A 23,968-nucleotide genomic window follows, 5' to 3' on the forward strand; every position below is an offset into this window, starting at 1 on the left:
CAGCAGCTTCCGGTGTGTCTCGTGCGCCTCAAGCAAGGACTGCCATGCGCGATTTCCCGTAAGCGAGAAAACGTCTTACCTGACATCTACGTGCGTCTGCTTGCAGTACGGGTCCCAGTATCGCTGCTAGCAAGCTCAGCCAAGACCCGCTTAAATCACCAGCCCGGTTACTGGTGTTGCGGCCCGGCGAAAGTAGACGGAGTCGCAGTACATGTGTCTTAATTCAGACGCTCAGTACTGCCAACCCAAAAACATAAAATTAAAGCTTAGGACTGCCTGAGCAGGCCCCTGTTATAAAGGTGCGTCTGAATCCTGCCGCACCAAACGAACGACTGAAGGCCTGTGGCTGGGGGCGGGGTATATATGGAGGATTACCCGAGGCATCCTGGGAGCTGAAAGCTTTGACTGTTTGGTGCCTGGATCTCTCCAACCACATTTTATCCCTGTGGATTCCGCTTTACCCTGAAGAAGAAAATGCCCAAATGACTGTATAACCTCTATAAATACATTAGCCCTACCTGAAGACCTTTGATGAAGTTCTGAACAGAAAAATCGTGGTACAAAAATATAGTGATGAGGACCTGCAGCACTTTGCCACTGAGCTTGATAGGAAACTGGTTGAAGAGAAGCAGCTGAAAGGAAAATAGATAGCGGTTAAGTCTATATTTAAAAATACACAAGTAGTAGATGATTTATCCATCTATGTACTGTTGCTCTCTGCTCGTAGCCTGCACTTGTAGCAGGGATCTTTGGTGTATAAAACAGAGCAAACCTATACAATGGGATGATTTACACCTGAAAGTGACATTGCATCATTTAGGGCTCTATTCATAAAGAAAAGCGCAATAGGTATCATTCCAATCGCATTGTTTTGATGCGAAAAAACCTTTTCCGTTAGCACACATAAACGCAGGGTCATCTCACTGTGCAATTAAATGTTATCCTGCGAAGCTCCAATCCCCACTGAGTAGAGACATCATTAGAAAAAGAGGAGTCGCTTGTTACCCACCGTAGAAACAATTCCTCTGAGTCCATCTGGGGAACAGGAGTTCCCTCTCTGATGTGTGTGATGGATTTATATGTTCAACTCTTCTTCCTTATTTTCTCCTTTTGGCTTTGCTAGTCAGATAACTGAGAAGCAAAGGGAAGGTGAGGGTATATAAGGGAGGGGGAGTTTCAGCCAATTAAATTTTTTAGTGCCTACTCCTCGGCCCCACCCTCATATCCCGGGTCTCTCAGTCAATAAACGCTTCCCCCATAGGACTTCAATGGTGGGAACGAACCTGAATAACTTTGCGATTCCCACCACCGAAGTCTATGGGGGAAGCGTATATTGGCTGAGAACACCGGGGGCTCGCCTCTCTCAGCAAATGAACGTTTTTGAGTAAGTACTGTCTTCCGCGTAATAAATTTTTTATATTACCAAGAGCCTGGATGCCTACAGTGGGTTCTTCATGCCCCGCATGCATGCAGGTATTTGTGGTTCTCAAAGTACCCGCATGCGTCGGAGGCTTGCTGGTACAGTATTCATTTATATCTATTTTTTTACTCAATCAGCCCCACATCTACTGGCCAGGAATGCAGGAGATACCCCAGGCTGGGTGGGGCTGAAAGTCAGGGCTATGCTGGAGAGTGGGAACCCCTTTATTGGAGGGGATCCCTACCTCCCCAGGGATCCCCAGTCTGAGCTGACTAGTGTGGGGTGCTGAATGCCTTAGTCGGGGGATCTTGTCCCCCAGCTGCGGCATTACACCCCCACTAGCTAGAGCCCAGTGTTGGTTGTGGATAATATGGGGGACCCCTTACTCATTTTGTCCCACTTATTACCACAACTGGCTCACAGAGCCTGGTGCTGGTTGATGAAAATACAGGGGACACCTACGTCTTTTCCCCCCGTATTTTCACAACCAGGACCGGCTCACACAGCCTGATGCTGGTTTTGCTTTTTCACAGAAGCCTGCACGGATCTCACTGATCTGTGTAGGCTTCTGCTAAACTCGCAACTTGTAATGAAACTTACATTACAAGTTACGAGTTATACCCCAGAAAGAAATTGCATGGACTCAAAATCTGACATACTCCCACCCTTCAATTCACACACTATTATGTACGATTTAAGTATAGACTTGCGTTAAACTCGCTGCGAATAGATGAGAGTCCAGTTGCACTACAACTCATTTATTACATTTACCCCAAAGACTATAGACCATTGAATATGCTGTATACAGTACCACTTAAATTACTAGCATTAATATACCCTAAAATTGCTATTCATTTTGTTCAAAGGGGTGGATAACTTTCAGTAGGCTCACAAGAATACTATATATTCAATACAAGAAGAGAAACAAATATAGCATATATTTACAATAAAAATGTTAAATAAAAATAAAATAGTTTATTAAAAAACAAATGCAAAATGGAGAACTACTTTCAGATGGCTTTAATTTAGAGGCTTCTACATGTTATCCTGGAACTTTACCGAATACACTGTTTTCACTTTCGAGCTTCCTTCTATGCTTAGTAGCGATGTCGCTATTGAAGGGAGACAGACTTGTTTATTTTTGTTGCTTTGATACAATAAAAAAACTTGCTGTATAGCGGCAGCAAGTCCAGATAGCACAAGCAGAACCATGTTAAATCCTAAGGCAAAGAATACAAGCAATCTGTCTGATGATATAAGCAATTGAAGAGTATGAAAGGTAAAAGAATACCATTATTACTAAAAAATGCAGGAAGAAATATAAAAGTCAGTAAATTAAAAAAATATCGCTGATGAAAAACCCCTTTTATAAGTAATATTGGAAAGTAATTATCGCTATATGTATTGGATTCAAAATGACGAACCAGAATATAATTATTAAGGATATACAGTGCATCCGGAAAGTATTCACAGTGCTTCACTTTTTCCACATTTTGTTATGTTACAGCCGTATTCTAGAATGGAATAAATTCATTTTTGTCCTCAAAATTGTACACACAATACCCCATAATGACAACGTGTAAAAAATTTTTTGGGAGATTTTAGCAAATTTAATAAAAAAAAAACAAAAACTAAGAAATCACATGTATACAAGTATTCACAGCCTTTGCCATGAAGCTCAAAATTGAGCTCAGGTGCATCCTGTTTCCACTGATCATCCTTGAGATGTTCCTACAGCTTAATTGGCGTCCACCTGTGGTGAATTCAGTTGATTGGACATGATTTTGAAAAGGCATACACCTGTCTATATAAGGTCCCACACTTGACAGTGTAATGGAGCATACACACGGTCAGATTTGTCAGATGTGTCAGATGAACGATTTGACCAACGATTTGAACGATGAACGATTTTTTACTGCATTCAAATGTATGGAATCGTCCAAATTAGGGGTGAGCGGTTTCGGTTCTACTCGGTTCCGTTCGGTTTTAAAAACCGAATCTTATTGGCTATCCAAAACTCGTGACAGCTGATAGCCAATAAGATTCGGTTTTTAAATCTGAACGGAACCGAGTAGAACCGAACCCGCTCACCCCTAGTCCAAATCTGACTGCAAACACATCAGATAACGTTATCTGACCATAGGGAACGCGCATCGTTCATCATTCAGACATGTCAGATTTTCCTTCAGATATGAACGATTGAACGATTTTTTAAATCGTGCATAACGGTGGGTTTCGTTCTGATCGAAATGAAATAGTACACACATGTGACCAATATGAGTGAGTACAAATGAACACACTTTATTTACAAGTAACAAACAAACAATAAACAAACAACATACAAAGTATACAGTATACTCAACTTTTGTCTATGTATTCAGATGACACCGGTAAATCATCATCTTCAGCATAAGATGTACTTCATCTTATCTTCTCTCTGGGGAGCCCTCGTTTTCCAACGCCCAGGTTATTCAATTTACATTGCAGGCACCTCTACTGCAGAGTCTTAGGTCCATACACTAGCTAAAGGGTCCTTTGTGTACCTCTAGTTTATATACCCTAGTATGGGGTGTTGGCTTGCCGGATATTAAGCCCATATCAGTTACATACAGTGCTAGGTATCTCTCTTGCACATGCTCCGTAAGCAGTAAGACATACATTAATGACGTATCCTAATGTCTGGAGATGAACTCTATTTCAAGGTTCCTTTGTATAGAGTCTGGACATCACTGCTAATTACCCATAATGCTTAGCATCTCTACACATCTTAGAATGGAATGTAGCTAACTGATAAAAACATAGAAGCTATGAATGGCTCATTATACTTCTAGTTGCAACAGAAATGACAGGTAGAGCTAGGCCTCAATTTATATCTTCTTTGACACCAAAAGGTCATTTGACCATTCTATGGAAAACCAGCAACTGTATTAAGACAATGTCAGTTCAAACCTCAAGAGGCCTAGCAAGGGGTATATGTGTTTGTAACTTATATGCCTATTTAGAAATTAACTATTTAATCCACTGATTACAAATAGTTATCGTTCAAATCTGAAGAAAAATCTGACCGTGTGTATGCACCATATGTCAGAGCACAAACAAAGCATGAAGACAAAGGAATTGTCTCGAGACACAAATCTGGGGAAGGGTACAGAAAAATATCTGCTGCTTTGAAGGGGACCTTCAAAGCAGCACAGAGGCCTCCATCATCCGTAAATGGAATAAATTCGGAACCATCGGGACTCTTCCTAGAGTTGGCCGGCCGTCTAAACCAGGGGTTAGGGAACTTTTTTACCTTTTACCCCAAAATATATTTAGATACGCCGACGTTACCCCCTTGATTTGAGGAAGGAAATCATATAGTAGTGCTCCCATAGTTATGCCCTTGTAGTAGTGCCCCCATATAATGCCCCCATAGTTATGCCCCTGTAGTAGTGCCCCCATAGTTATGCCCCTAAATAATGCCCCTCTAGTGCCGCTTGTACAAAAGAAAACCCACCTCACCTTAATCCCCGCTCCTGCATCCGCCGACGTCCTGTCCGCCCGGCTGCTCCTCGGAACTATGGGAGAGACGTCATGACGTCTCTCCCATAGTGCGTATGGAGAGAGGAGGGAGCTGGAGTTCAGAAGAGAACTCCAGCCTCCGGCTAACGCGGCGCTGCAGGGAAGGAGCCGGGCGCCCGCTGGTAATAACATCTCAGCGAACGTCCAGCTTGGAGTATCCCTGCGGCACAGCTGGACATGCATATCAATCATTATAAATTATAGAATGATTCATATTGCATGCCCGGCTGTCCGTCCATTACCCCCAGGAATTTAATTTTTAACCCATGTGGGGTAATTTACCCCTGTTCCCTGACCACTGGTCTAAACTGAGCGATCGGAGAAGGGCCCTAGTCAGGGAGGTGACAAAGAACCCGATGGTCACTCTGTCAGAGCTACAGCATTCCTCTGTGGAGAGAGGAGAACCTTCTATAAGGGCAACCATATTTGCAGCAATCCACCAATCAGGCCTGTATGGTAGAGTGGCCAAACGGAAGCCACTCCTTATTAAAAAGCACATGGCAGCCCGTCTGGAGTTTGCCAAAATGCACCTGAAGGACTCTCAGACCATGAGAAACAAAATTCTCTGGTCTGATGTGACAAGATAGAACTCTTTGTCGTCAATGCCAGGCATTATGTTTGGAGGAAACCAGGCACCGCTCGTCACCAGGCCAATACCATCCCTACAGTGAAGCATGGTGGTGGCAGCATCATGCTGTGGGGGATGTTTTTCAGCGACAGGAACTGGGAGACTAGTCAGAATAAAGGGAAAGATGAATGCAGCAATGTACAGAGACATACAGGATGAAAACCTGCTCCAGAGCGCTCTTGACCTCAGACTGGGGCGACGGTTCATCTTTCAGCAGGACAATGACCCTAAGCACACAGCCAAGATATCTAAGGAGTGGCTTCAGGACAACTCTGTGAAAAGTACTTGAGTGGCCCAGCCAGAGCCCAGACTTGAATCCGATTGAACATCTCTGGAGAGATCTGAAAATGGCTGTGCACCGACGCTTCTCATCCAACCTGATGTGAGCTTGAGAGGTGCTGCAAAGAGGAATGGGCGAAACTGCCCAAAGATAGGTGTGCCAAGCTTGTGGCATCATATTCAAAAAGACTTGAGGCTGTAATTGCTGCCAAAGGTGCATCAACTAAGCATTGAGCAAAGGCTGTGAATACTTATGTACATGTGATTTCTTCGTTTTTTTTTTTTTCAATTAAATTTGCAAAAATCTCAAAAAAACTTTTTACACGTTGTCATTATGGGGTATTGTGTGTAGAATTTTGAGGACAAAAAATGAATTTATTCCATTTTGGAATAAGGCTGCAACATAACAAAATGTGGAAAAAGTGAAGCGCTGTGAATACTTTCCGGATGCACTGTAGGTACATAGAAACAGACAAAAATATTCCCATATTGGGCATACTGATGTTCCTTATAAATATTACATGGCAAGATTCAGTAATATAAATATTCAGCATCAATAATAAAATATTAATACTCACCATAAATATTGAAAGATAAAGATGTCATCTAAATATTGCAATAACAAAATTATAATAATAAGGTTATAGATGAAAAAATCAAACTGACTGTAGGAAGAAATACCTTATCCACAACGGTCGCCAAATGCTCTGTGCATGATAAGGACTGGAATAGTTCTATGCACAGGAGGGATGAGACGGAGTGAGACAGGAGTCTGTGAATGATCATTGGAGATGTGGCAATACCAAATACCAGGACCAGGGGCAAGTCATTGGTGTACTGGCTGAAAGCAAAACAAAACATAAAACTAAAACCTATAATATTGCATTAGAAGTGTAATATTTATGCAAAATACGCACACTGGAAAAGAGTGAAGCACACTATTATTTATTGCACTCTATAAGTACCCATTTATTAATAATTGTATTCGTATTTAGCAAACTAAAAAAAACTGTTAGTAAATAAAACCTACATAATTGGACTTGAACCCTTAGTAAACAAAGGACTGTTTGGTCCGTCCAGTGCGATTAGCCGGAGACGGGAATTAGCACTCTCCCTCTTGTGCAAACCAAGTAATAACATATACGAGCATTGTCTGGATCTGCTTCTTCGCAATAATGGTGCTCTCCTAATAATTTACCAATTTCATAGTAAAGGAAGCAAATCAATTAAACTGGATATTATAAGAAATCTACATAATCTCCCCTCCTTTCCTAACTAAGAGAATGGACAGGATGTCACTCTCGGGATCCATACCAAAACAAAATACTGTATAATGTATGTACTGTGCAAGTGCATTTATTTTCCCACTCAAACTTTGTATTTTTTCCCAACTTCCCCACTTTATAGAAAATGTATGGGATACAAGATTTGGGAATGTTTCACGGGAGGACAGGATACAAGGATTGAGAAAATTATATTGGACTGAAATCTGAAAAAATGCTGCTGTATACAATAGATATGATGCAATATGCAATGTAAGAAGCTTTCATGCTTTTTCAAGCTTTTCATTTCAAATTTGGAGACAGTTGCAAGCCAATCGGAGCTTGTGAACCGTCAGCCGCTGGTGTGGTTTCACTGGGAAGGGGCGCGACCACACAATGGCAAATTATGCCACACAATAGTGTCCCTTATTCATGGTACGCTACAGTACAGCCCATTCAAGTTACACCACACAGAGGCCCTCATTCAGAGCCGCTCGCTATTAGCGGTCGTTCGTTCAAAAACAAGGGGTGGCTATTCAAATGATCCGTTCGCTCATTGCGGTCTGTTCACGCCTCTAAGTCTGAACGAGCGAGCAAAACTTGCGGTTGTAATTTTGACAAAAACGCCCCCTGGCCGCTCACACCATACGTCATGTCCGCTATTTATTAGATTAATCGAGTACATCGAACAGCGTATGAACTGCTCGCTATTCTTGTGGTTGGTTTTTACAACCGCTATTTTGCGAGCAGTTCTGAGTAAAAAAAAACCAAGTGACGTGGTCAATGACGCTCCAGTTTTAATTATGCACACCCATAAAACGCCCGCTTTGACCTTGAAGCACGCCTGCGTTCTGATCTCCACTCCCCGTTTTCAAGCACCTTCCCCTTTTACCACCCACATACGCCTCATTCTGTCACTCAAAATAGCAGCACTCGCTATATAGCGAACAAACAATTTTCAGCCGCACAGACTGGTTTGCGCATGCGTATTAAAATCCGTACGCATGCGCAGTTGTGCAAACATCGCTCGGAGCGAACGAGCAGCCGCTAACGAGCGGCTCTGAATGAGGGCCAGAGCCCATTCATATTATGCCACACAATAGTAGTGCCCCTTATAACACATTATGCCCCAAAAGAAGAAAAAGTGTTCCGACAAAGGGCACTCATGGACTATTCATATTAATAATCAACTGGGGAAGGACATAACTATATTATAAGTGTCTGTGCGGACAACTTACAATTCTCTAACACATTATGCCATGCAGAAGTAATGCCCCTTATACATTATGCCACACAGTAATGCCAGTTACACATTATGCCAGACACAGTAATTACACATTATGCCCCCCTAGCAACTCACCTCCCTGTGTCCCTCCAGCTGTTGGCCCGGCACCAAATCCACACTGCTGTCACCCAGGCTCCCCTCAGCGGCACTGGCTGGACCGGCCCATCTTGCATTTGCCAGAACTGCCAGCTGGCCAGTCCGGCCCTGGCGTTGTCCCTTGCTGTCAGTCTATGCAGCTAGGGACGGTGTTTAAACATTTTTTTTTTTTTTTTCAATTACACGCGGGCGCCACTGGGACGTTTTGACCGGCACATCCGCAGAAACCCTGCAACGCTGGGCAAAGCAGCCGCAAGAGGGAGAGTGGACTTCATCCGACAGGTCAGTTAACGCTCTCCCTCTTTGGTAAAACAAGTTATAATACATCCGGGTGGTGTCTGGACCTGCTTCACCATGATAATGGGCGAAGCAGGTCCAGTCATTTAACATTCTTTAGCAGGATGGTAACATCTCCCCCCTGGGAAGATAGCTGAGAAATTAGTAACTGTGCACGTTATGTGCTGCAGTTACCGCTTCCCTGTATGTAGTAATGCCAGGGGCGGTATGCGCTATACATACAGTAGATAAGGCGCCGATCTGGTGTAGCAATGTATGAACCACCAGTGGCACAGACTGTTCCAACAACTGCAGCTATCAATTTCAATAGCTGCAGCTGCCACACCACAGCACTTTACCTGCCTGATGAAATATGCAGCCAGGGGCCGTGCTAACAAAATTAACAATTTTGTTTTTGTTTTGTTTTTTTCCAATAACGGTGCAGGTGCTGCTGGGGGTTTCTGATATGCGCAGATTTACTGCAAGCACCAGTCAGATGCCAAAAAATGTGAATTAGCAGTCTCCCTCTTTGTAAAACTAAGTAATAATACATACAGGCTTTGGCCCTCATTCAGAGCCGTACGCTCTGAGCAGAGCGCACGCTCTGAATGAGGGCCGTCCTCCATAACTATGGAGCGTCCTCCTGGACGCTCGTATAGCTGTGGGTCACCACCCACAGCCTATACGAGCGTGCAGTTTGATGGCCGCGATGGTCGTGACCATCACGACCATCGAAACTGCGTACAAAAGCCTGTGGTTGAGTTTTTCAACCACAAGGCTCGGAGTGATTTTGGCTCTATCAGAGCCAAAATCACTCCCACTGACATCACTAGTGATGTCAGTGGGCCGGCTTCTGACGGGAGGCGTTCCCGTGGGAACGCCCCCGTCATGGAGGCACGCCCCCGGCACGCCCACCAAAGGGGGCGTGCTGTCAGTCAACATCGACAGCACGCCCCCTTTGAAGAGACACTACGAGCGAAGGAAAATCCTTCGCTCGTCGCGTCTGGCGCATGCGCACGACGGAGCTCCCTCCGTCGTGCGCATGCTCAGTGCAGAACATCGACCCACTTGCGAGCGGACAGCCGCTCGCGAGTGGGTCTGAATCAGGCCCTTTGTCTGGACCTGCTTCACTGCAATAATAGGCGAAGCAGGTCCAGACATTTACTGCCCCGTCACACATCCCACTCTGTATTACTGGATAACTGGTAACTGCTTTTGAATGGTTAATAAACTGATTTGTTCGTATGCTCATAATAGAATCGTTTTTAGACATTAGAATACAATGTGGTTAAGCGGATGATACATTTGTGTCCATATAGCGATTGTAATGGTGTGTTACTTAACAGCTTTGTAAATAGACTTAGGATGCCCAAGTGGTCAAAAAAACAGAAGCCGCAATGATTAGCTACTGTATAATGGACTTCTCTGTGGGATATTATGTATTGTAACAACGGAGACTCCCAGTCTATGAATTGTCATTGATACAAGACATTTAGAAAGATGCCTTATAGAACATCTATATTGTGTAGTCACAGGTGCCGTGTACTGGATGGTACATAAAACAGGGTCAAATGTATCACTTTTATTATACCACAATAATTGACAGCATTTGAGTGTAGTTATTCATCGCAATTAGGAATTTGCTTTACTCTTTTATTCCCCATTTCATAGTAATTGGGGATATATTTTTTGAGCTACAGATTATGTTTCGATAGCGACTTAATACTTCATAGCTTTACTAACCTGCAGGTGGTAAATGCATTTTGATTTGCAGTTTTTAAACTATAGGTCAGGCCACACAACAAAGCACATCAATGAAAACTGCCCAATCTGAAACAGCAATCCTGATTTCTATTAAATGGGATATATTCAGATCAGACAATTTATTAAGCAGCTGTTTAGCATATTAGTACAAAAAATACAACTTGTTTTAGACAGATGAGATAGCTCAAACAGCATGTCATACTTAGCATTGGTCCCAATCTTCTAGGGTGGGTCTGGACAAAATATAAAACCCTAAAGTTTAGTGTCACAAGGCCCCTCCTGGTGCCCCTAGACGGTGGGTAACTAGGTAAAGTGTGTGCTATTTGTGGCAATGCAAGTGTGACAGTGCATTATTGACATAAGGGAGTGCTTCACAAGTGTTGACCCAGTAGCAAATAAAATTTGTGACCCAAATATAAAATATTATATGAAAATATAACACATAACTTTTCCCCTAGTAGCATGAAAGTAAATAGTAGTGTTCCCACCATTGTAGCCTCTCTAATAAATACTTACTCAAGAGCAGTCTCTTACAACACTGAGCCAATCACAGTAATAGACAGCTGCTGATTGACTGCCCAGTTTACCAAGTAGCTGGCCTCATTGGAGATAAACAGTTTGTGTCAAGTGCCCCTCGGGAGCAGTCTGTTAAGTCTACAGTATAGGGTTTTCTCACTAATATAAATTATTAGATTATCCATCTTTGCTTTGGAACAAATGAACATGATTTTTTTTATTAATTTAATTATTGAGACCATAATGTATGGATTACTGCAGCGCTATTAATATATTATTTTATACAATGAGGCAATTCTATTTATTTTATACAATGAGGCACAAGTTTCCAATTTTAGGCTATTGTGTAAAAATGATTTTATTTCAATGGGACATAATTTTAAGCAAACTACTGTGGCACTACAAATGCAAGTAATGCACTGGTGCATATGTGCATGCTGGCACTTCTAGTGTTACAAAAATATGTATTCTTGTTGACAGTATTGCTGTGCTACTGACTGGCCAGGCGTGCCAAGAAGGTCCCAGTACTACTCAGCATTGAGTCGGTGCTACTCAGCATTGGGTAGATGCAAACCACAACACATCAGCCTCCAAACCTCAGAATAGTATATTCTGATGGATGTGAAAACCACATTGAATGTGTGGCGGTTTGCAAATTGCTTTGTTTGTTTAAGAATCAATCAATGCGACTTCCGGTGGGCGGACCAAACGACCTGGCCGCACTTTTAATGGGCTCCCAAGCCGGCTCCATATAGCCGAGACATAGCGCCGCCGGAGAGACTCACTGCCTCACCTAAAGCCACCCTGAGGTCTCTAGGATAACGCGGGTAAGAGCGGCGCATGCCCCGGCCCCCCGCACTGCCCCACAACACCGGAGTACAGCCGCATTGGAAAAGCGGCACTGCCCGTGGCCGCCATCTTGGATCGCGGCCGGGCATAATTTCTCCCCTCCCCACTTTCAGCAACAGCCACCGGAGCTATTATTAGACCCATAGGAACAAGCGGGACGCCTGGACACCGTTTCAGGGACGTCCCTCAGTTACAAGCTCCCCGCTGGCCACACATCACCCGCGGCCGCCATTTTTTGAGACCTGATTAAGCTGCTGCAGCAAGCGCTTACCTCCTTTCACAATCCTCTCTGTTTGCTGCTCACACCAGGGAGCAGGGTGGTGTTGCTGGGTCCTCATACTGTGATCTTGTCTTGTCTGGTCCAAAGATAGTGCTCACAAGCCATACTATAAGTTTTAATTTACAGACCCAGTGTCATATATATCCTGAACACCTGGGGCTCCCCCTAGTGGCTCCTGATTAAATCGCACATCACATCCCTATACCATGGAGAAGTTTGTGGCCAGACCACAGCGTGCACCTAAAGGTCAAACTACTAAAGGGAAAGACAAAAATGTAGCTCCATCATCATCTCCTGACTCTCCTACTTCACCTCCAGCTGACAATATTCTGGACGGAACCTCTAAATCGACTCAATTTAGTACCGCCTCAATAGCTAAAGCCCAAGAAATATCTGAGCTTCTTTCTCCCTTGCTTGACAAAAAACTGTCCGGCCTCAAAGAAGCTATAGAATCAGCAGTTTCGCAACTTAAGGAACATGGTCGACGCTTTACGGAAGCAGAACAACGTATCTCCAATGTTGAAGATGAGCTAACAGAGGCACAAAGCGTAATACGTACACAGGAATCAGCGATCTCTGCTATGCAGGAAAAATTGGAAGACTTAGAGAATAGGAATCGCCGCAACAATTTAAGGTTAATAGGCCTACCGGAATCTGTTAAGCAAAGAGATCTCATGGATTTCGTCTCTAAATGGTTACCCTCTGAGCTCAATTGCTCGGCTTCTTCCAATACCCTCATCATAGAACGAGTTCACCGCATAGGCCCTGACCGTGCTTCTGACCAGAGAAGACCTAGGCCTGTCATAATGAAAATGTTGAACTACCTAGACAAAACTCGCATACTGGACGCCTACCGCAAATCAGAAGGCCTCACCTATCAGGGACACAAATTGTTGTTGTTTCAGGACTTCTCGTATCAAGTAGCAATGAAAAGAAGGGAATACTCTACTATTTGTAAAGCATTATTTGATCTGGGACTGAGATTTGCATTAATGTACCCTGCGAAGCTGAAAGTCCTACATAACGGCAAACAACACTTTTTCGATTCTCCATCGTCTGCAAAGACTTTCCTGGACTCTCTAACTGACCAAATCACTCCTCAAAATGATATCGTGACTTAAGAAGATACATTTAATTGTACAAATCCGTCTCCTATCGCAAACATGGAGAGTTTGTTATTGGAAATATATATCTTATGCTTGTTTTCAAGATTTCTGGTTATTTTAACAACTGCTAAACGTCAACGGCAGAATTGTCAAGATAATCTCTGGTTTGTTGTTTTCTCCCCTTCCTTTTACACATTTACCATTCCTCCTCTTTCATATCCCCTTTTTTATTTTCTTTTATTTCTTTTTTTCAATTATCGATACTTTTATACCTCACTGGGTTTAAATAGGCCCGTAGAGCCTTATTTTTTGGTTCTTAAAATTTTCAAAAATTGTAAGACTGCATTATGTTTGTTATATTCCATACATTATGGCAGGTCATGTTTTTGTGTTATGTGTATTTTTGTAATGGCACTTTCAAGGTTTTACTGCAGGCGCTCTCTGCATGCTGGGACTGAGAGCGTGATGGTCTCTTTACGATGGTTCATTTTTTTGATCTACAGAACAGGTATAGGATAACACAATGTCTCACTCTATTGCTGATCTCACTAAAACACAAAAAAACATAAGATTTTTAACTTGGAACGTAGAGGGTTTAAACACCCCGATTAAACGGCGTAAAATACTACAACAACTTAAAAAATTTAAACCTGACATAGCAGTGCTACAGGAGACCCATTGGAGACAGGGTGACCCTAATACTCTTAGAGACTCATGGATAAAAGATTATACAGCTGCATCTTTCACATCTAAAAAAAGAGGGGTGCTGGTGATTTTCCATAAATCTTTAAAATACACAGTTGTAGACTCGATCCTGGACACCGAAGGCAGATTTCTTTTTCTTAAACTGAATTTAGAAGGTGAATTAATCACGCTTGTCACTTTGTACGCTCCCACAGGTCACAACAATGCATTCTTCTCCGATCTCTACGCCCGACTCCAGAATTGGGCAGAAGGCGCCCTCGTCATAGGAGGAGACTTCAACACTACTCTTTCTCCTAGTCTGGACAGAACGGGAGCATCCGGTGAGTGGCGGGGCAGCACATCTCCAACGCTACAACTACTAATTGAATCCCTCGCCCTAGTAGACCCATGGAGACACCTCCACCCCTTAGCACGTGATTACACGTTTTACTCCCACCCCCATCACTCCTCAGCTAGATTGGACTTCTGGCTGGTCTCAAGCTCATTAATTAATAGGATTCAAACATCTCATATAGAAAACATAGTCATCTCCGATCATGCGCCTACATGGTTCACGTTACAACTATCTACCCCCAAAACATCTTCCTTCAATTGGAGATTCCCCTCATACTTATTCACTTCTCCAGACTTCAAAAAATACTTAGAACAACAATTTCTTAATTATAATAATGATAATGCTTCTCATATTGGCGACATATCATTGTTCTGGGCCGCATCTAAACCAGTAGTGAGAGGGCATATTATGGGATATGTTTCCCATAAACGCCGTAAACTTAACACACGTTTCACGGAATTGAGTAACGCCCTATCACAATCGTATGCCATTATGCTGCAAAATAACAACACAGAGACACGGCGGAATTATTTGAATAACAAAAATTTATATGACACATTGTGCACTGAAAGAGCCCAATATTATCTAGATTTCCAGAAACATTGCTATTTCCGTTGGGGAAATAAAGCGGGCAAACTGCTAGCTAATATAGTGAGAAGTCAGAAAACATCCTCTCCCATTCTTTCTCTTAAAGGTCCCCTAGGATCATTACATACCAACGAGGACATTGCGGCCTCTTTCTTACAATATTACACAGACTTATACTCCGCACAGGATGATAACCCTGTTCTGGGGATGAACTTTTTGAAAGAGGCTAATCTACCTTCCCTCTCTGAAGAGGCCCGCGACTCCCTAACAACTCCTGTTTCGGAGTTGGAGGTTGCTCTAACTATCAAGTCCCTGGCCAACGGAAAGACACCCGGCCCAGATGGCCTTAGTGCCGAGTACTACAAAATATTAAATCCACTTGTAACCCCTCATTTAGTTTCCTTATTTAATTCAATATTGAAGGGAACCTCAACACCACCAGACTTTAACCAGGCCCGAATTATCCTTCTCTTGAAACCTGAGAAAGACCCTACGCTGACCCAATCATATAGGCCAATATCTCTGCTCAACCAGGATTTCAAAATCCTCACTGGTATTATCGCTCAACGTTTACAATTAGTATTGCCACATCTCATACACACCGCACAAACTGGGTTTATGAAAGGACGACACTCAGTGATCAACGTCCGACATTTGATTGCAGGATTAACTAAATCTCACCAAATGAGAAATAACCAAACGCTCCTTGTCAGCTGCGACGCTGACAAGGCCTTTGATAGGGTGTCGTGGAACCACCTACTGCGCATCTTCCAGCTACAAAATTTTGGTCCCGAATTTATTACATTATTCAAAACAATATACCACACCCCTATAGCATTCCTAACAGTTAACGGCCTGAATACTCCATCCCTTAGACTACATAGGGGAACCCGACAGGGTTGTCCCCTATCTCCTTTATTATTTAACTTGGCTATAGATCCTCTTATCCGCACCTTTTTGCTATGTCAACAATGGCAGGGAATAAATATCGGAAATAATACTTTGAAAGTCTCCGCGTATGCGGATGACTTATTACTGTATTTTGAGAACCCACATTCTGCCATACCTAAACTCCTTCATATCCTGAAAGACTTCCATATTATCTCTGTTTTTTTGATAAATTATAACAAAACAGAGGCCTTGGCCCTACACTCGGACGTCACAAAAAACTGGAAAAATTCTTTCCCATTTAAATGGGCCAAAACAACTCTAAAATACCTAGGCCTTAATATCCCGGCACATCCCTCCGCCCTATACTCAGTCAATTTCCCTGCTTTAATACAACGTACACTTTTAGATTTTAAAAAATGGAAACATCTCCCACTCTCATATCTCGGTAGATGTCAATTAATTAAAATGATATCTTTTCCTAGGATTTTATATCTTTTTCAGATGCTCCCCTTGCTTCCTTTAGAATCTGATTTAAAATTGATTAACAAAGCGATCAGCAAGTTCATTTGGGCGAACAAAAAACCCAGGATTTCATTATTCAAACTCAGACAACCACCTGCTTTAGGCGGAATTAATCTCCCTTGCTTAAAATCTTATGCTATTGCGTCAAATTACCGATACGCAATTGACTGGATTAGAGGAACAAATGGATTTGCTGACACGCTAATAGAGCAATCTTTTAGTGTTGAAATGCCATTAGCTAGTTTGCTACACACACGACCCTTGTCCTTTCCACCTCACGTAGCACAAAATCTACTACTACATACTACATGCTTGGCTTGGCGCCGAGCCAGAACTCAAATGAGAGTCCCTCCCAATGTCTCCTTGTTCCTTCCTATCGGCCATAACCCAGGGTTTGATGCTGGTTTTCTAACACAGACTTTCAAAACCTGGAACACACAGGGATTGCGTTACATATATCAATTATTGGATCTCTCCACAATGACTATTTACTCTCATAACCAAATACAGGAAAAATTTCCCTGTATCCAAATCCCTTTATTTATATATTTCCAAATACGTAGTTATGTCAATACTTTACTCCCTAAAATTCCCATTATACCTGGGAAAAATGGTTTGGATGATGTGCTGTCTCGCTGCCTCTCTATGTCATTTTCCACTTCTATGCTATACACCTATATACGCCGGGAAATAAATTTGGAAGTGGAGACGGTGGGATTTGCCAAGTGGCATTCCACATTCCCTAACATACCCCTATCCACCATTTTGAAATCTTTTGTTAGACTCAATAAGAAATTAATTTCGGCTTCATACGCGGAAATGCAGTATAAATTATTGCATCGTGCCTATTTCACCCCCAAATTAAGACTCATCACAGGTACTTCCACAGACTCAAATTGTTTTAAATGTGGTCAACCTGATGCGGATCTAATGCATTGTATGTGGCACTGTGCGGAGGTACAGAGGTTCTGGTCCTTGGTACACACCTATATTTCCACCAAGTTGGGAATTGCCTTTGAACTAACACCCGAGTGGGCTATGTGGGATATTGTACCATCATCTGGATCATCCTGTGCCCCTGGAGGTGCCCGTCTATTACTAGCAAAGATTGCAGCAGCTGCGAAAAAAACAATATTATCTCAATGGATATCCACTGACACTTTAACACTCAGTCTTTTACAACCTAGAATTACGCACCTATTTAATATGGATTGGTTAGAACTATCCCTTAATAAAGACAAGGAAGCAGAGAAGTTCTTTAATATTTGGCTCCCATATGTTCACACATTAACACCTCAGGTTAAAGACACGCTTCGAGCTGCAGTTCAACTTACAGCCTGGTATAATGAAGAAACCTTGTCTTCAGGTGAACCACCATTTTAATTCCTGTATTGTTACGTTCCTCATGGATACATTGTATTGCACATCACTGTTGTGGTCCTGTTGATGTCTTGTCATTTTCTGATCAATATGTTATATTGTTTATTGCGGTTTTACAATAAAAATATGTTTTAAAAAAAAAGAATCAATCAATGCATTTCCTTCTGTGAAAATATTTTGAGTTGATACCAGTTTACTTTTGATACATTACCTTACAAAATTATTTTTGTGATTAGTTTGTATACAAATACAACAGCATATAGATAAATTAACTTCTGTGAGATTGCCAATTTATACATATGTAATTCTAGGGATGTAGTCCGGAAGTCGACGGTCTAAATCCCGACTGCCGGCTTCCAGACATTGTAATCTCGGCGTGGTAATAATGACAGGCGACGCCTTTCATTAACCAGAAGCCGGAAGACCGACGCCCGGCATACCGAATGAACGGGGGGTTAGGTTTAGGGCTCCTGGGGGGACTTAGGGTTAGGCACCCCCCCGGGAAGGTTAGGCTAGGGGAAGGGGGGTTAGGCATGCCCGGGGGGAGGTTAGGTTTAGGCACCCCCACGGGAGACTTCGGTTTAAGCAGCGGGGAAGGGGGAGTTAAGTTTAGGCACTTGGGGGGAGGTTAGAGTTAGGCACGCCTAAGGGAGAGTTAGGGTAGGGAATTAGTTTAGCGATACTTACCTTAGGACGATCGGGATTTTCACCCTTGCCGGGCAGCCGGGATGATTTGAACCGCCGGTCATGCGTCCAGTGGTAATACTTACCACACCCGTAATTGTATGCTTCATACGGTAACATAGGATAATCATGATAACAGATGCCCACTATATTCATTAGCTATTATGTACATTTACACAGATCTTAAATGAAGTGAAATAGGAAAAAATATTATTGTAACTAAAAAATAAAAACCGTAATTATGCACATGAGCAAGCCGATCTAGTGATGTATCCTTGATTCTCATTAGGGGGCCTATTACAGAAATAGAATGAACATATCTAGTAACACCTTCATCTGCATGTAGCATGCGTACATCATTTTTATGGATCACCTCAAAAGTCTGCTTTTGATCCAGGGACGCCAAGAATTAGAAAATATACTAGTGAGATACTGAAATATGAGCATTTAGTTATATTACTAGGTGCAAAGTATTTGAATGGCTATAGGCAGCAAATATTCCCCTGTGTGATAAACTTAGTATTAGATGTGTTCTAATATTGTGCATTTGCTAAATCCCCCCTCAGCATAAGCTTACTTGCTAACCCAGAGGGGTAAATTTAACAGTCTGCGTCTTGCAGGTATTGGCGAAATCCTGGCGAGTCTGCCCTAAGTTGTTATTGCCATTAAAATTATTGCCACTTTAAAATATCAGGCATACTCTCCTGGAACTTGCGGGCTATTACATTTACCCCAGAGACGGATTGCCCTGGAGGCCCTGCTTGCCCACTTTAATGTAGCCTATCACTCATTATTCATCTAATTCTGTTTTTTTCCTATATGTTATTGGATTCCTCTAAGCAATCTCCATCTATAAGTATAATACGTTAAGCCTCTCGTATGTTTGTTGCCATTTTTTACAGGGCTGTGGAGTTCTAATCAATTTTGGGTGGAGTCGCAATTGGTAGACATGTAACAACTCAGATACCAGCCTCAAATCGAAAACTTATAATAATATATAAATACCAGTGATAACTTTAAGGCATGTGCAGGTATCTATGACTCATCATTCCCCATTTCCCAGGCATTCCTCCTGGTCAGTCTTACTCGTCTCTGAACACAAGTCTGCTCATTATCTTGCAGAAACTAAAAGCTAAACGCAGAAGGAGAAAGACAATAATGCTTGTTGACCAAGAAACTAAAAAGACCAGCACAGTAGTGTTTGTTCTGTTCTCAAAAACAAGTTTTGTTAAAAACAGGAAAAAATCTAGTTGCTTTGTTGAAGCTGAAGTGTCCCTTGTCCAGACTGCACAGTGTAAGTGTTAGTAAACAAAAGGATATGATACTAATTAGTGTTCCCGCAGGACAGAGGTGTGGATAGGGACATTGTGCGCGTGTGCTCCAGAAAAGGGGGTGTGGTCAACCGGGAAGGGGTGTGTCCATTGACACCCCCCCAATTCGTCACACTTGGGGGCATGCTGAGTTTCCCCAAGCTCTTCCCTCACTGTAAATAGATGCCTTACGCATGCACACGGCATCTATTCACCCAGCGGCATTCGGTAACCGCACTGGGCAGGCTGCTTTAGCGGGGCACTGCTAAAAGGGCAGGGCGCATTTTGCCCCTTTAAAATCGGGCAGTGCGTGGCACCCTGCTAAAACAGCCTAGTGGGAACACTACTAATAATGTGACAGTGTTACATTACAGACGAGGCGTACTAAGCTAATGTTGGTACAGTAGGGGCAGTGTAAGGTACACATGGGCCCAGAGATTCAACGATGTCCGTGCGGCTGCCTCCCGTTTTTAGCTCACAATGGAGCGGCCAACTTTTTGGTTACGTATACGGAAAGATGGTGCCACACAGTAAAAGCCATCTTTCCGGCTATGTATTCGGAAATATTATGCCACATAGCACTTTGCTCTCTTATGTGCATGCAACATCTTACTGAATACATAGCCATCTCACACATGCAAATTGGCCTCCTCATCTCTTAAAATGCCTCTGAGCAGAGGCAAGGAATAGCAGCTTTATTCATTAGTTACTTCAGAATGCCTACAGTGAAATCATGACTGGTATTTATTTAATTAACCTTGTATCATATACACTCTATAGTAACTAATAAGTAAGTAATCAATTACTTGTTAGCAGAAATTACCACTCTAGATTATTTTTTGGAGGAATTAAATTATTCCTCTCAAAATTTTAAAGGACAATTTCTGTTCTGTTATGCCATTATAATTACCACACACTGCTGCCGGTACCCTCTACACTGCAATAGTTACCAGTTACCACGTCCAATTATCATACTTTACATTGAGATAAAATTATACCAGCCTTCTGTCATCGTTTATATGTATTCTGTTATCTCATGACCTAAACTACTATTTGAACCTTAATGAAATAATGTACTGCATATATCATTACCCGAAGGTTCAAAGTGTAGTCTAAATAGAATGCATGTAAAATATGCACTTGCCATTTAATAAGAAGTCTGACAGTAGTAAAATAGAGGATTTGGAGTCAAAGGTTGACGTACCAACTCCACGGCCCTGATTGCATATTAAAAACAAGTTGTATTTAGATTGAATGGAAGCAACATGAGGAACTTCAGGCATTGCATACCCATGAAACATAACAGATATAAAATAACTTAAATGTCCAGGTCACAACTACAAATCTAAAACGGTGTTAACTATAGTGTTTCCAATAGCATACAGTATAATACTATGGCAGGCTAAATCAATTTAGCTCACCTACCACCTAATTTCATGTATTATTATTATTGAGTAACTGATGGCAGACTGGTATAAAAAAAAAAAAAAAGTGTTCACATAGGAATGCACAGGGGCTTGTAGTATTTCCATGGCAACACACAGTTTTGGGAAATCTTTTCTCCACCACAGCTGTATAATATTTACAGATTTAAGGAGCTCCCCTTCCAACTTTCCAAACTGTTTTGATATAACTTGTGCTATAAAAGTTAAGAATATCTACAAAAACCATAAATTAAATAGTGAAGAATATAGTATTTGGGAGGTAAAGTATAGTTTGAGTATTTTCTCTACTACCCATGAGATTTGTTACTGAAGGTCCATACTAACGTTTTTTAATGAGTTACATTTTGACACAATGTTTTCTATAGAGAAATTAAATTGGATCCCTAAATAAAGAGTGTTCGCATTACAGTTTTCTCTCCTTTATTAACTGAAGATGCCAATAGTATGCACTGGCCTTGCACGCAAGACTTATAGGCACACCATAACATGTTATCTGACCCATCGTAATTGTCATTTATTTCAACATAATCCTCTATTCATTAGAGCACCCCAGCATCATTACAAAATTGTGAATAAGCTAGGAGTAATTATTGGTATTATCAAAGCTTCATTAATAGAGATCTGAATAAAGGCGTAATCCCTTGAGATACTCATGATGCTTGTATCTTAAAGTATTTTAGATTTATCTGTGATAAACAAATCTATTCATGATCATGAAATAAGATGAATAAAAATATACTGTATAACTACTTCTACCAAGGTAATGAAGTCTACAGGCATCATGCAGATCTTCACAAAGTAAAATATCTGCAAAGACAGACGGAGTATGTTTAGTCCCCAAGGATGAACAACGAATGATAAATGAACCATGCTTAACTTTGTTAACTTCCTACAATACTTACAATAAAGCAAACAAAAAAAAAAAAAATGTATAAATAAATTATATATAGACTTGCCATATCATCCCTTTAATTAAAGACACATGTGAATTACACAGGGTCTGTGTGGCTGATCTATGTCTACATTTCACCTGGTTTTAATCAGCCTAAGAATGTGTGTAATTCCCCTGCCCTGAATTAAAGGGATGATATGGCAAGCATTATATTATATTATATATATATATACACACACACATACGTACATACATACATATACACACACATACACATACATACATATACACACACATACACATACATGCACGCACACATATATGCATACACACACACATTCCTTGGCTGGTTTTTGGAACACATTGTATCCTAATATAATTTCATTATAATATAATTTTACCACTGTTCCTTTTTATTTAAAACTTGGTATGCACAAAACAAGAATAACAATTATAAAATTTAAATCTGGCTACAAAACCGCAGGCGTGCCGCAGCCAGCATCTGTGTCCTTGTACGCAGCTGTACTGGTCCCGGCAGTTTAGTTGCGACGGACATTCTAAGCAACCACAAGGTTGTTCAGAGGTCCGATGATGCGACTGATGTTTGTCAGATGGTGCGTTTTTGTACGCAAGCAGCGGTTCTGACAAGCTGGCGGTGGGCGTCTCTGTATAAAATACAGCGACTCCGACATATGCATATCTTCTCAGATCCGCTGCGTACGAAGACGCGGCAGTGACGCAAATAGCGTCCACCTCTGAATCAGGCGCAGAGACCACAAATGCAACAATATTAAGCCAGTACCATTTTGGGATTTCTATGAGCCCTGGTCAGGAAAAAACACGTTTTGTTGAGCTCAGGTGTTGTCATACTCATACCAGATTAGTTATCTGGCCCTTAAGCATTGGCTAGGCAGTTGTGAGCCATAACAGTTTGCCTCAGATTAAGCTACTAAAATACATCTCAGCTCTCACCGGCAGTCTAGTCAGCAGCCACCCACACTTTCCTTATTAAACAGAGCTGCAATGGAATGTCATCTTAACTTTGAGCAACAAAGATAGCCTTTTTATAAGAAAAGCAGGTGGCAAATTACCTTCACATAACATACCTGCATATGACAATAAATTCCTGCAGGACGGCAGCTGTGAAACTTTCCAGATCTTTAAAGGCCACAACTACAGGAGGTGCCTGCCAATGTCCAGAAGAAGCCGATCTCTTTTTGTTTGGAGAACATGATTTCTTGTAACGTAAAACATAAACCAAGAAGTAGATTCACTATTGTATAGACAAATATATATATACATTTTCAAATGTATCCATAAGAAACAAAAGATGGCTTTATTATGTATAATTACAGAGTTGTTAATAATATTAAGGATGGTACTCCTATATCTGAAAGAGGAATTGTTAAAGATCATTGTTTTTGTAAATCATACCAGGTTTCATGCCAACTTGTCATTTTGCTTCAATATTTTACTGAAGTGTACTGTACAGACTTCTTCAGCAACAACCAACTTCTAAGCTCAGTGCACAAGTCAAGAAAAGTTGTGCAAATATAAAATCTAAATAATGTAAAGCAAAATTAGTTACCATGTCTTACCAGCAGGTGGTGACGCAGACCCTCTCACTCCTTCAATGTACGTTTACAACCGTGACATGAAGATTATTATGCATTTATTTAATGCTCTGTACACTCAGAGTTACAAAGATTTACATATGCTAGATGTTTGCTTGCCATACATCAAAATTGTAAATCTGCATTTGACAGCAGGTAAAGGCGAGTATCCACTAGACGATTTTGACAGGCGACTGCACGATAACGGCGCCGTTATCGTGCAATCGGCCACAAATCGGGCATGTAAATAACAAAAACGACCAGTGATGCGCGTGCCCGGTG

At 41.7% G+C, this 23,968-nt stretch overlaps 1 protein-coding gene across 2 annotated transcripts in view; it reads right to left on the minus strand.

The window, feature by feature from the left end:
• ORC3 (origin recognition complex subunit 3) overlaps window positions 1-23,968 on the minus strand; it is a 111,613-nt gene that overhangs the window by 51,256 nt on the left and 36,389 nt on the right. For both annotated transcript variants that reach the window (XM_088471907.1, XM_088471916.1), the window contains exons 8-10: window positions 23,180-23,310; window positions 6,570-6,729; window positions 519-632 (exon numbers count right to left, since the gene is read on the minus strand). In XM_088471907.1, coding sequence (XP_088328033.1) covers window positions 519-632; window positions 6,570-6,729; window positions 23,180-23,310 — 405 coding nt within the window. The remainder of the gene's footprint in view (window positions 1-518; window positions 633-6,569; window positions 6,730-23,179; window positions 23,311-23,968) is intronic.

Source organism: Taudactylus pleione, unplaced genomic scaffold (genome assembly GCF_031769625.1).
Source record: "Taudactylus pleione unplaced genomic scaffold, aTauple2 ptg000015l, whole genome shotgun sequence".
Classification (NCBI taxonomy): Eukaryota; Metazoa; Chordata; class Amphibia; order Anura; family Myobatrachidae; genus Taudactylus; species Taudactylus pleione.